The 13,910-nt window shown below is 46.6% G+C and overlaps 2 protein-coding genes across 6 annotated transcripts in view; one reads left to right on the forward strand and one right to left on the reverse strand.

Moving 5' to 3' along the window:
- Window positions 1-13,910, forward strand: part of LOC309356816 (F-box and leucine-rich repeat protein 13-like) — a 243,429-nt gene that overhangs the window by 117,963 nt on the left and 111,556 nt on the right. The gene's annotated exons all lie outside the window — the stretch shown is intronic.
- The window catches only part of PCSK6 (proprotein convertase subtilisin/kexin type 6), a 131,200-nt gene that overhangs the window by 96,506 nt on the left and 20,784 nt on the right, over window positions 1-13,910 (reverse strand). For 3 of the 5 annotated variants that reach the window (XM_081888486.1, XM_081888487.1, XM_081888488.1), the window contains one exon: window positions 11,964-12,167. In XM_081888486.1, the coding sequence (XP_081744612.1) occupies window positions 11,964-12,167 (204 nt within the window). Of the gene's footprint in view, window positions 1-6,331; window positions 6,518-10,616; window positions 10,762-11,963; window positions 12,168-13,910 lie in introns of those variants that run through there. The other 2 variants (XM_081888490.1, XM_081888489.1) reach the window with 2 other exon arrangements.

The raw sequence follows: 13,910 nt of genomic DNA on the forward strand, positions 1-13,910 counted from the left end.
TACATTACAAGTTCATAATAACTTACTTCTGCCCTTGAGAGCAGACTGGGTTTTCTCTTTTTGAGCAAACTATAATTATATAATTACCCTGCGTTCCTCTACTGAGGCTCTTCTTCATGTGCCTCCTCCGCAAAAGGTCTGGAGGGTGGCAACATGAGAACGGGCTTTTTCTGGCTCCCCACTTGCCAAATGCTCTCCCCACGGAGGCTCACCTGCTGCCTTCATTATATATCTATAGTCACCAGGCAGAAACATTCCCCTTCTCCCCAGCTAATTAAACAATCAATGGCAGTGTTTTTCAACCACTGTTCCGCGGCACACTAGTGTGCCGCGAGATGTTGCCTGGTGTGCCGTGGGAAAAATTGAAAAATTTGAAAGATTTAAAAATAAAGTATTTTATAATTTTCCATATTTCTGTTTACTTACTATTTCATAATAAAGTAATTATAAAATACTTTCTTTGTGTTTATTTGATTCCTATTCAAGAGAATTACTTTATATATAGTCAATATAGGCACAGAGTTAATTTTTTTAACATTTTCTCATGGTGGTGTGCCTCGTGATTTTTTTCATGAAACAAGTGTGCTTTTGCCCAAAAAAGGTTGAAAAACACTGATCTATGGCCTTTTAAGCTGTGGGAGGGGGTATTGTTTTTGTTTGTTTTGTATGGTATGTGTTTTTGTATTGTAAACTGCCCTGAGATTCTCAAATGAAGGGTGGTATAGAAATTTAACTACTGCCTCAAAAAAATGGAGGTAGCACATAGCCTTGTCCACATGGGGGGAGGGGAGGGAGTGAAGGCACCCCATAAATAAGAAGGTAGAAGCAGGTCCATAATATTAATAAAGAATGCACCCAACTCTAAAACAGCAGCATGGCCACATTCACTCCCTACATTTAAAGCGCTATGGTACCACTTTTAACAAGCATGGGGCCCCCCAAAGAATTCTGGGAGCTGGACTTTGTTAAGAGCGCTGAGAGCTGTTGCAGCTCCCAGAGTGGTTTTAACAATCAATCATTCTTCCCAGGGAACTATGGGAATTGTAGTTTTGTGAGCTAGATAGAACACTGGTCTCATCAGGTACAGGGAAGAGCTGTAGGTCAGTGTTTTGCAGGCAAACCTCTGGCATCTTCAGGTAGGCCTGGGAATGTCCCTTTTCTGAGCCACTGTCAATGAGTGCAGATGACACTGAGCTAGAATGACCAGTGTGAAGTGGCTTCCTATGTTCACCTTCCTTCCTTCCTTCCTTCCTTCCTTCCTTCCTTCCTTCCTTCCTTCCTTCCTTCCTTCCTTCCTCCCTCCCTCCCTCCCTCCCTCCCTCCCTCCCTCTCTCTCTCTCTCTCTCTCTCTCTCTCTCTCTCTCTCTCATAACATTGGAACTCATGGCCTCCCCATTGAACCTGAATGCTGGAAGAGTTAGGATAAATAGAAGAAAAACACTTTTTCAAGCAGAGCGTAGTTAAACTATGGAACTCACTCCTACAGAAGGTAGTGATGGCTAGCAATTTGGATGGCTTTAAAAGAGAACTGGACAAATTCATGAAGGACTAAGGTTATCAGTGGCCACTAGCCATGATGGCTATGCACTGCCTCCACGGTTGGGCCCAACTTGGCACACCTGGCTGGAAGCAATAGGAGAGGAAAGAGCTCTCATGCTCAGGTATTGCTTGCAGGTTTCCCACAAGCATCTGGTGGGCCACTGTGAGAACAGGATCCTGGACTAGAAGGGGGTATTGGTCTGATCCAACAGGCTCCTCTTATGCTCGTGTATTCTTATGTTCTTATTTATGAGGGTGTTCGCTCTCTCTCTCTTCTCCCACCCCCAGCAATGGGCTGCCTTGGCCAGCAGCATGCAGGGCTCCCACCCTGTGAGGCTTCACAGTTTTCAGATCTCCTGGAGGGTGAGACATCAGCCCAGAATTTTTACCAATGCAGGAAGTTACACTGGTTCAATCTGCTGCTCCATCATCTTGTGAGATCATCTTCCCAAGAGAAATGGCGATATAGCCATGACGAGACTCTAGAGCAAAGTATTTTTCAGGTGGGTGGAGGCCTCTCTACATACCCACTGGCAAACTCCCAGAAAGGAACGGTCATTTCTACATGACCACGTGGATGGGTGGTGCCATTTCACCACCCGCTACTCCTGCCTGAATGGCATATGCTATAGGAAGCACGTGCCAATGTCTGCTCCCCCACTAAACGGCAACTCGGGAGTGGGGAATCGTTTGCAACCTGAAAACCACTTCCTCTTCCATGCAGCCTTCTGGGGGGCCACATGGCAGTGGCAGGTGGGGGCTGCTGGCAAAAATGGATGAAGCAACAAATGTGAATTTACTTTATGCAGTAGGTGAGCTTCTACACACACTCACCTCCCTATTCCTCCAGCCAGGCAAAAACATTCAAGGAGGGTGCAAAGCTGGGCCAGTAAGAACAGTGGCTAAGCAGAGAGGCCTAGGAGCCACATTTGGCCCTTGGGACTGAGGTTCCTCAAGCCATAAGGCTGGATCAGGTTTTCAGCTACTGGGAGGACTGGGCTCCCTCCCCCTCTTCTATGCCACTTCTCACAGTCTCCTGCACCGGAGGTCAGCAGCTGGCAGCCCCAGGGCCAAATCTGATCAACAGAAGAAAGCATTATTTGGAGAATGCAGGTGATGCTTCGCTGGCAGGTTGCATGTAAAGGTAAAGGTACCCCTGCCTGTACGGGCCAGTCGTGTCCGACTCTAGGGTTGTGTGCTCATCTCACTAAAGAGGCCGGGAGCCAGCGCTGTCCACAGACACTTCCGGGTCACGTGGCAAGCGTGACGAAGCTGCTCTGGCGAGCCACCACCAGCGCAGCACACGGACATGCCGTTTACCTTCCCGCTAGAAAGCGGTCCCTATTTATCTACTTGCACTGAAGGGTGCTTTTGAACTGCTAGGTGGGCAGGAGCTGGGACCGAAAGACAGGAGCTCACCTCACTGCGGGGATTCGAACCGCCGACCATACGATCGGCAAGTCCTAGGCACTGAGGTTTTACCCACAGCGCCACCCGCGTCCCTCCAAGGTTGCACGTACGTGTATTTAAACATATGTAGTGACATCATATAGTTTTGGCCCATTCTTCTCCCACTTCTTATCAACGTGACCATTTGGTTTTACTAGTTCCTGACCAAGGTCCTACAGCAGAGATGGGGAACCTTCTGGATGTTGTTTGCCTCCAATAATAATAATAATAATACATTTTTATTTATACCCCGCCCTCCCCAGCCAGAGCCGGGCTCAGGGCAGCTAACATCATAAAACTAACACAGTATACAAAGAACATAAGAACATAAAAACAGGTGATCAATTAATTAAAATACATCTCAAAATTAGTTCAGAGCAAATTAAAATCTGGACAGATGGCCGTCCATGGGTAAAACTGAGGCCCAGCCAGAATGCTCAATGGTCAGAGATTATGGGCATTGTAACCCCAAAACATCTGGGGAGAAATTGGCTTCCTATTCTGGTCTTAAAAATCAAAAGAACTGAGACAATAATGATAATAATAATAATAATGGGTTTTATGTTGTTGTTGTTTTTCCTCCCTGGTTTTCACTGGATTTCAAGATGCTTTAAAATACAACAGCAAGAGAGCTAGAAACTTGGCTTAATTTGGATGGAAACTGGAAATGCAAAGAACGCAGAGTGGGGCCACTTAAACATTCCAGTGTGTCACAACTGGGTTGTTTCACTGTCCTTATTGTGATCTTGATCTCGCTCTCTTACTTACACACACACACACACACACACGAATACACACAGAGAGAGCCATTAATCAGATCTCCCTTGTGCTTTCAGTTGATATTCTGCCCCCTTTCCTGACATTCACAGAATCAATTAAGAAACACCAACGGGTGTGTTTTATGAGTCCCATGCTGGTTCTTTTGCCACCTTCGCTAAATGACCCGCATACCTAAAAATAACAAAAATTAAAAATTCCCCAAGCAGAGTTGTTATTAAAACCTGCAAAGATAGTATAAAGTTCAAGCAATTACCAAAAAATAATAATGAAAAAATCTTGGCAGTGATCTCAATATAAACATTTCCATCTTTATAGCAACCCTTCTCCGCTTCCCCCCTCCCACTGTCACACACCCCAACCCTTAAAAAAAACCAACACCCACAGAAAAATTGATTAGTCTTACGTACAGCAGCTGGGGAAGAAATATATAAAATAGCTTTATAAACGGTATTAAATTGATAAGGGTGCATTTTGCTGTGCAAAAATTAAATATTGATTCATTTCCACTTGGCAGTTCCCCTCGGAGTCCGCCTCAGATGTTTTCTGTCATGCTTTAGCTGACTAATTACCTTTTGGGTCCATCTGCTATCATGTGTCAACTAGAGCCGGTTGGATGGAACCATTCAGCAAAAGTTGGGGTTGAGCTGAAAATTAATTGGTGGGGATTGGGATGGGGAGGGCAAGCTACTGAATACTCTCCGTACATTTAAAGCACTTTTAAAACACACATACAGTCAAAGAATCCCAGGAACTGTAAGCAACAACTCACAGAGCTACAACTCCCATCTGAATAAACTACAGTTCCCTTCTTCGGGATGGGTAAGCTTTAAATGTATGGAGTATGCACAGCCTAAGAAGCTCTGGAGACTGAAGAAAGAAAGAAAGAAAGAAAGAAAGAAAGAAAGAAAGAAAGAAAGAAAGAAAGAAAGAAAGAAAGAAAGAAAGAAAGAAAGAAAGAATCTGGAAGAACAATAGCCTGGGAGAGTCATGATGGATTTAATGAGAGGGATTTGAGGCTGAGTAGGGGGTGTCACTGGAATGACTACAGAGAATGCAGATGGTGGGGAAGGGGAGAGGTCATGCAGGGAAGAAGAAAACTCCTGTTGGCTCCCACAGATCCAGGATCCACCTCCACAGAACCAGCAGGAGCAAATTGCCAGCATCAAACACGGAAACACTGCCTGGACTTTTAAAACTTCCTACTTAAGAAGCCGCAGGTTGCCCTGGGTTCAACCCTTAGCAATGCCAGGTACATGATCAAATTAAAGGCCTGTTTGCCTGAGAGCTGGAGGGGCAGTGCTGTTCAAGACTAGCCAGCACTGGGAGAGCTAGAGCAATGGTCTGATAAGGCAGCTCACTATGTAAAAGCGTAAAAGCTTTCTCCGTCTCCGCAACTTGTAGCTCGCCCTTCTCCCAAATGACATACAACCTGTAACGCTGGGATTCTACCTTTCAAGCATCTAGCATCTTCCCAAAGACCTGACAAACCTCCATTCTGAAAAGAATCAGTCTTATGCACTTTGTAGTTGTATATTTTAAAACCCAGAGATTCAGTCCTAGCAAAGAATCTGTGGCATCTTTTTTTTTTAATGACTCACACATAGGTTGTGATGTACATTTGCATAGGTTACGGCAGTCTTCCCCAACCTCGGATCCCCAGATGTTGTTGGACTACAACTCCCATCATCTCTCACCACTGCCATGCTGGCTGGGGACGACTGGGGGTTAAAGTCCCAAAAACATGGGGACCAAATAAAGCTGGGGCAAGAGACAGAGAGAAGAGAGAGAGAGAGAGACCTACACAGACCACACATCTGCAAAACTGGACTCCAGCCCCTGAAAACATCTGCCACAATTTTCTTAGGGCACTCACCCAGTTGGAGTTCAGCACTTTTAAAGCCCCATTCGTTTCCAAGAGAGAGCTAAGAATATGCTCAGATTTCACTCTTCCACAGAAACTGGCAGGGATCTATTAAGTACTTAACCCGGGAACCTGTTAAGGATTCCACTGGTTTCACTGGGTCGTTGTCCTCCTGGCTTTCATCGCCTGGAGCCCAGTTTGCATGTAAGGAAGCCGGCTTTAATACTGCGGCGATCCTATGCTCATTTGCCTGAAGTCCCAGGGAACTCCATGTGGGCTTACTGCCGAGCAGACACGTACAGGCTTGCACCTTAAACGTGCTAGTCTTAAAGGTGCGGCAAGGCTCCAGATTTCCACTTGCACGCGCGCGTGCGGGTTTTTCTACCGAACCCCCTTCGATCCAGAAGCGATGCTTGCCTTAAACCGGACCGGCACCGTGGACACTGCACCTTTCCTGGGTTTATCCCAGCGGGGAGACGGCGGCAAAGCGGTGCCAAAAACTGGACCGAAAGTTCCTTCGGGGGCGCACGGAAAGTTCTTTCTGGGGAGCTGCTACGAAACTATAGACGGGGATCAGCCTGGAGCACCCAAAAAAACCCATCCCCGGCACCCACCCACCCCCCACACTCGGGATCCGCTCGTGCAGGATCCTCGCGTTCCACAACAGCGAATGGAAAGAAAGAAAAGTTTTGCCTCTCTCACCTGTCCGAGGTTCAAGTAGCCGTAAGCTGAGGCCAGCCGATGCGCCTCGTCGGGGCCCCCCAGCACCCGCACAGCCCAGTGGTTGGTATAGACGGTCCGGGGGCGCCGGGCCGGGCAAGCGGGCAGCGCCGCCAGCAGGAGGAGGAGGAGGCGAGCCCCGAAGGCGCGCATGGTGGCGGCGGCGGCGCAGGGCTCTTTGCGCGCGGGGAGAGGCGCAGCGAGAGAGCCGCTGGCGGCGACGGCGCGCACAGACGCCCGCTCCGAAGCCGGCGCGAGCGAATCGCAGACAGGCCCCCGCCTGCCTCAGCCGGCCAGTGGGGGGAGCTCAGCCTTTTTGAGGCGGGCGCAGCCGGGCAGCGGGGGGGAGGATGGGGCGGACGGAGAGATGGAGGCGGGGAAGGATCCGCTCGGGATCCCGGCGGCGCAGCAGAAGCCGAGATTGGCGGCCCGGCGGGGGGCGATCCCGGATCTGGGAGCCGCCGAAGCCCTTGCACGCGCGCTCTTCTTCAGCTTGTCGCTGTTGGAAAAGCGGGAGAGTTTGGGAGCTGTTGCTGCCGCCTCCCAGTCGGAAGAACTGGTTTGGCCGTCTAAACCGAGCGAAAGCGGATCGCTTGGGGTTCAAATCAGTCGTTCACGGTCACCCCCTCCTGGGTCACATGATCTGGGCCGCTGCTTAGGCTTTTAGTTTTGCGTTTTAGCAGAAGGTCTTCGAGGCCGCATTGAATAAAGCTTCTTCACAAAACTTCCACTTTCAGGGTGTTTTGTCATCGGACCCACAAATATTACAGACGGTGCCCCAAAAGGCAACCCAGATCTACAAGGTGCCCAAAAAGGCAATCCAAATCCACAAGGGTGAGCTCAGAAAAAAGGGGGAAACATCACTGAGTTGCATAAAACTATGCATGGTGTGAGGAAACTGGATAGGGGGAAAATCTTTTTCTTCTTCTATAACCCAGGTCTTCCAGTGAAGCTGGATATTGGTAGAGAGACAAGTACTCAGCACAGCGTAAAACATGGAGTTCGACTTCTCAGGGTGAAGTGCTTGCCCCCAACTTGGGAAGACTTAGAAGGGAATGAGACAAATCCAAGGAAGGTAAAACTATCAGTGACTACCAGGCCCTCTCAATAATCCAGAGAGTCCTAGCTGATTTGAGAAAGCATGTTCACATACCTTTTTATTAATTTATAAGTACATTTAAACTCAGTTTTAATATGACAACATTCACAGGAGTTAATGTGTTTCACTCAGTCACCTCTCTTATATGCTTAAATAAGTAGTTGTGAAACAAAGCAAATACCCTCAAGTGTCTAAATTTGAGTTTAAGGCTTGTTGCTCAGAAATGCCAGGCTCTGCCCCAGGGAATTCATAGTCTCTGTTGGATGGGACGGGGGAAAGCAAAACTCATTATAGACCTATCAATGACCATGAACCAGGATAATAAAGCAAAACCTCCAGACACAGAAGCAGTATACATTTGACTAGGAGTTACATTTTTCTCTGTATGCCACGTCACACAGAAGATAGAGCAAACTTGTCTGTTCCTCCAGAGGACAAGGCTAGAAATCAACAGGCAGAAATTGCAGGGGATGGAATATATTTTTTAAAAAAATTGTTGGGAGAATCTTCCTAATAGTAAAAGGTGTTCAGCAGTGGGACAGACTGCTGCTGAATGCAATGAGTACCAAGGCTTTGTGAAGCACCCCCTTTCTCCAAGTTTCAGGAAGGGGGGCATTCTGGTGGCAGCCAAAGTGGGAGGTGAGGCACAGCAGCAGGTGGCAAAATAGGCTGGACCACCCTTGAGACCTGTGCTGTGGAATATTTTTCAGCCCAAGGACTGCATTCATATTCCAAGGGCCACACAGCAGTGCTAGGTGGAGCCAGAGACAAAAGTAGGTGGAGCGATGAATGCAAATTTTACCTTTGCATGGTAGGCTAGTTTCTACACACACACACACACACACACACACACACACACCCTCTATAGCTCCCATGCATCCAACAGGATGCATAATCAGAGTTCGAGAACACATTCTGGCCAGGCAAAAACATTCAAGGAAAATTAAAAGTTGGGCCAGCGAGGGATCTCTCCTGGGGAGTGTTCATGGGCTTGAGGATTCCCCTCCCTCGTCCATGGATTACTGTCTTATCTAAACAAAATAAAAAAATTCCTTCCAGTAGCACCTTAGAAACCAACGAAGTTTGTTATTGGTATGAGCTTTCGTGTGCATACACACTTCTTCAGATACACAAATGCTCATACCAGTAACAAAGTTGGTCTGTAAGGTGCTACTGGAAGGAAATTTTCATTTTGTTTTGACTACGGCAGACCAACACCTACCTATAACCAGAACTCTTTTATCTAAGAACATCTAGAATTGAGCACCTTGCTGTAAAAAAAGGACACTGACCTTTGCTTAAAAAAACATGATTGGCTTGGGGTCAGGTCTAGGGCAGGAGACCATTGTCTCTTTTATCATTTTAAAAGGAGAGTTTACTCTTGATGAGTGGCTGTGATTATAAAGAGGAAATGCATCACTGCCTGGAAAACAAAGAAACAGTTGTACAGTATGTTGATTGGGATGCTAAGTTGATGGTGTGACATCTCTCTCTCTCACCTGTGCAGATGGGCCTTTAAGAACAGATTATGGTTTGCAACACCTATCCAAAGCTTATCAGTTTTCAACATCTGGCTCTGCCATGTACTCTGAAGCACTGCCTATTCAGCTTCAGTAACTACAAATCCCTAATTTGAGTACTGATTTCTAAGTTTGGAGGACACTGCAAAATGTGGGTTTTTGCAAAACTTTGGCCCCGGTTTAGGGTGAATTGGAGAAGGTTGTTTTTGGGGGGTGTTACCTATGACCCCCAGGGTTGATGTATCAATTGTTCAGTTTACAGGATGCTGCAGGGCCTGCAAGACGGAGCTGTTCCGCCTTTGGTCCGGGCACAGTCTGACCCCCTTCTTTCTATGGGACCCTGTATGTAAGTGGCCTCCTTGGCTCAACACAAGTGGCCGGGCCTGGTGAACTTTTAATTCCTTACCCCTTGGGTTATGATTCGTGGATTCCCAATTAATTTTATTATGATTTTAAATGTGATTTGAATAGTATTTTAAACTAATCATTTGATTTTGTGTTTTTAATTTATTATACATTTGGTGTTAGCCACCCTGAGCCTGGTCTCGGCTGGGGAGGGCGGGGTATAAATAAAATTTATTATTATTATTAAAAACACAAGGTATTATTGGCCGCAAAACTCTGCAAAAGGACTTCAAAACCTTGGCAGTGGCTTGGAGGGGACCCCAAATTTAAGCTTCTATCCTGTGCATAATAGCAGGATGTGTGTGTATTAATGTTGTTTCTCAACTCAACTCATTTCAGTCCCTGGCATCTTCAGGCAGCGAGAGACTGAAACTCTTGAAAGCTGCTTCCAGTCAGTGAAGACAGTACTGGGCTAGATGGAACAAGAGTCTGACTCAGTATATAGGCAGCTTCAGTTGTTTCCATGAGTTTACTAATTCACTGGTTTGGGGGAAGGGTTGTAGCTCATTGTTGAATGGCTTAGTATGCTAAAGGTCCCAGGTTCTATATCTGGCAGGGCTGAGAGTGTCCCTGGTCTGAAAACCCCAAAGAGTCAGTGTAGACAATACTGAGCTAGATGGACCACTGCTCTGACAGCTTCCTGTGTTCCTTTTGGGTCTTTTTAATCCAGCCGCAGTAAAACACTTTGAAATCCTTTCTGTTTTCAGCGGAAGAGTGGAATTCTAAACCAACCACCCAACCACCAACACCAAATAAACCCTCTTAACTCTGCCTTTAAGGCTCATCATAAAGCTTTTTGCATGCAAATAAACATTTACCAATAGGTAGAATTCAATACGTATGTGTTCAGAGGGCATACACGCATTTACATTTTTCTGCACTGCTTTAAGGCTTAGAAATGGGTGAGTGAGTTTTAAATAAAAACTCAGCTTCTATATTCTGTTAAGGATTTTAGCCCGTCCTTGTTTTAAGGCTGTTTTCACCGGGTTGAGTGCTTCCATGGTCACAAGCATCTGAGCAATCTCAACCCTGTGTGTGTTTGGGAGAGGCCAACTCCCATCACAGAAATGTGCTTCTCCCCACCCACCCCTCACTCTTGCAGACGGTCTCTGGTTCCATCTGCAGCCCCTCCAGCTACAGCAAAATCAGCAGAGAATAACCCATACGAATTCATCGCATTTGAGCTACGATTTCCCTGAATGGACCATTAAGGAGCAGATATTTGTCTTGCCTGCGAACTTACAGTGGCTCTTAGCTCATGGTGCTTCTGTTTATCGAATGATGATGATGTGCCAGGAATAATACATTCTCAGAGGTTCTCCTCCGCCAATGATGGATGGCGCCGATACATAATCGGGGCAACCCATTGCTCCACTGATGTATTATACCAACATGCCATCAAAGGGAAAGGCTGTTGTTTTATTGATGTCCTGAGTCTGATTTGCTGCCTGACTAGGACCCTCTGATGATGCATCACACAAAGGACCATTTCCTGGTTAGGGAAGAAAGGTGTCATAATTGCTGGGATGGTGCAATCAGGGAAGGAATAGCAAGCAACAGACAAAAGGTTGCTTTATACAACCGAAGGTCATGGAAGCTAATGTTGTCTATTTCTGCTCTCCTTAAGGTACTGGGCCCTGAGGAAAGTGTCTTAGCTCAGAGGTAGAGCATCTGCTTTGCATGCGGAGGTTCAATCCCTGACATCTTGACGTAGGGCTGGGAATGTCCCCTGCCTAAAAAGCTGGAGAGCCAGCGTCATGCAGTGTACACAGTACAGTATTGAACTAGATGTAGCCTGACTTCATAGGCTCCTATGTACCAAGGACTGGTAGGGATGCTTTGCTTTAGGGATGCTGAGGGCCCCAGGGTCAATTCCTAGCATCTTGATGTAGGGCTGGGAATGACAGCTGTCTGAAACCCTGGAGATCTCCTGCTAGTTAGTAATTAGTTATTATTTCAAATCTCCTCAAACTGGGCCAGGGAGGGCTCCAGGTTTGGGCAGATTCTGGTCAAAGCGTCCTCAGATGAGCCACCTCTTCTTTCAGTGTGTTCTGTTGGGTTTATCTGGCTGCCATGACAGCCCCCCAGAGAGCACTGATTGGGCAGCTGGGTCTAGCCAACCTTTTAATGTCCCATCATGTCCCAGAGTATTGCCAGGTTGGGACATAGTGGGATATGTATGGCTAAATACAGCTGCCTGATGCTTCTCAGAGTGCCCCAGTTGAGGCAGGAGGTAAACAGATGTAGGGGGTGGGGGCTTCATCAGTGGACCCTGTTAGGGCTACAGAGGCCTTGGGGCGCCAGGTGCTGATGCCAGGCCCGAACTGGATCCAGAGTTCCAGCCCAGGCGGTGGATGCAATCATGAAATGAATATTTATCATAATAACCTTTCCTGCATGAATGTTTCAATTCAAAGCTAGAGGCACACTGTGTGATGCAAACAGTTCAATGAAATTTGTGAGCCAAGCAATTAAGGGTAAGGAAAAACCACTTCAAATACTTCTCCAGAGGGGAGGGGAGGGGAGGAGGGGATGCAAAAACTGGCAAGGTGAAAGAGTTCGTATCTGCAAGAATTTCAGCTTTCTTTACCTCTGAATCTCCTTTCCTTCTGCAGCTCTCCTGTTCCTTTTCCAGTTTTCCTTCTCCTTTTTTCAAATGCTCCCTTATATTCTTCTCCAGCCTTCCTTTCCTAGGACACCCTGTCTTGCCTGGTCCTTCTGGGAGGTCAGAGCAGTTCAGCCAATGGTAGGCAGAGATTCTTAGAGTCAGCCAGTATGGCAATCTGAGGTCCTTCTGCAATAGCAAGGAAGGGAAAGGGTGCTTTCAAATAAATGTTTATTGGAGGATTGCTGCTCTTTATGAATGCAGAGTTTTCAAAGGCTGTGCGCACACCATGCATTTAAAGCACATGCCTTCCTGCAAAGAATTCTGGGAACTGCAATTTGTCAAGGGTTCTGGGAATTGTAGCTCTGTGAGGGGTAAATTACAATCCCCATGATTCTTTGGGGGAAGGCATGTGCTTTAAATGCCTAGTGTAGAAGCAGCTAAAGTGTCAACACAACATTGTTAGCATCAAAATGCCAGCCTATCTTTCTTCCCTTCTCAAATTGAATCCAGATTTTCCCTTTCTGTGGAAAATGCAGCGTTGCAAAAATATGCCAGTTGCCAATTTCTGTTACCAACCTATTTGCCGTTTTAAGTCCCTGTCTGGAACACCCAGAGTAGCTGATATTGTGACTTCTAGATGTTGTTGGATTACAGTTCCCACCAGTGGAAAATGGCACCCATTGGGAAGAATAGGGAAAAAAGTCAGGGAGGCCAAAAAGTCAGGGGGCACCAGAGCACATAGCTGGTGGAGCTAGCCCCAATGGTAAGTGGAGCTAGTGAATTCTGGGTTTGTCTCCATCCTCCTCCCTGCTGAGCTCTCCAAGGGCAACACTGTGAACAAGGACAAGGAGGTAGACCATCTAAGCCACAGCCTAGACTAGTTGTAAGTAAGGAAGTGGGCAGGTGGGGACTGGCTGAGGACAGTCTGAGCTTGGTGGGGCAGCATTCTACTTGCCTAATGGATTACCTCCAATGGTCTCAAACATCCCTGACTGTTGGCCATGCAACAACTGGAGAGAGCCAACTTGGCTACCCTTGAATTAGATCATAAGACTATACTTATGCTGCTACTCCAAGCAGTGGGTTAGCAAAAGACTCAGTCTTGCATTTTTTGCCACTTAGCACGGAATAGTAGTTGCCATAAAAGCCAAGGAGATTTCAACTCTTAAGACCAGATTTTCCTAAGTATCAAGTACTCAAAACCCCCGGCTTGATTTTTATCTGAGATTTGCTTTACCTTTCACTTTGCTAAAGCAGAGACTGGATTATTGGAATCACAGCAAACAGATCTTATTATCTAATCCTGTGATTAGCCTCTCAGAAGCATGTGCCTTGAGAGGAAGGAATCTGTCACGTCTCAAGGAATTCAGGGGGTCAGTGCAGTCAGGCAGAAAACAGTGAATTTCAAAAGAGAAGACGTTCGTTCCAAAGCTAATTCAGCACTTTCCAGTTTTGCATCATCTGGTGAATAGTTACAGGTCAAGAGTATGGGCCCATCCGCACTATACATTTAAAGGTGTATCGCACCACTTTAAAGAGTCATGGCCTCCTCCAAAGAATCCTGGGAAATGTAGTTGGTTAAAGATGCTGAGAGTTGCTAGGAGTCCCATATTTTCCGCGCAGAGCTACAATTTTCAGATTTCCCTGGGAAGAGGGATTGGCTGTTAAACCACTCACTTTGCCTAATGATAAGGCACTGTCTCCAGCTGTTGCTGGAACACAACTCCCATCAGCCATGACCATTCTGCAGCCAGGGAGAGGTGGAAAGTGTTGTTCATTATGTTCACCATCGCTCCTGATACGATTCTCCTTAGGACAGATTTCTCAAAGGAATTCTCCAGAGAGCTTCCTTTTTTTGAATAATAAAGAGACAGCCTGTTATTTGTTGATAGATGGGGATAAATAAGTTTCATGCAAGGTTTCTAAGTT

Source organism: Podarcis melisellensis (assembly GCF_964234715.1).
Source record: "Podarcis melisellensis genome assembly, chromosome: 14".
Classification (NCBI taxonomy): Eukaryota; Metazoa; Chordata; class Lepidosauria; order Squamata; family Lacertidae; genus Podarcis; species Podarcis melisellensis.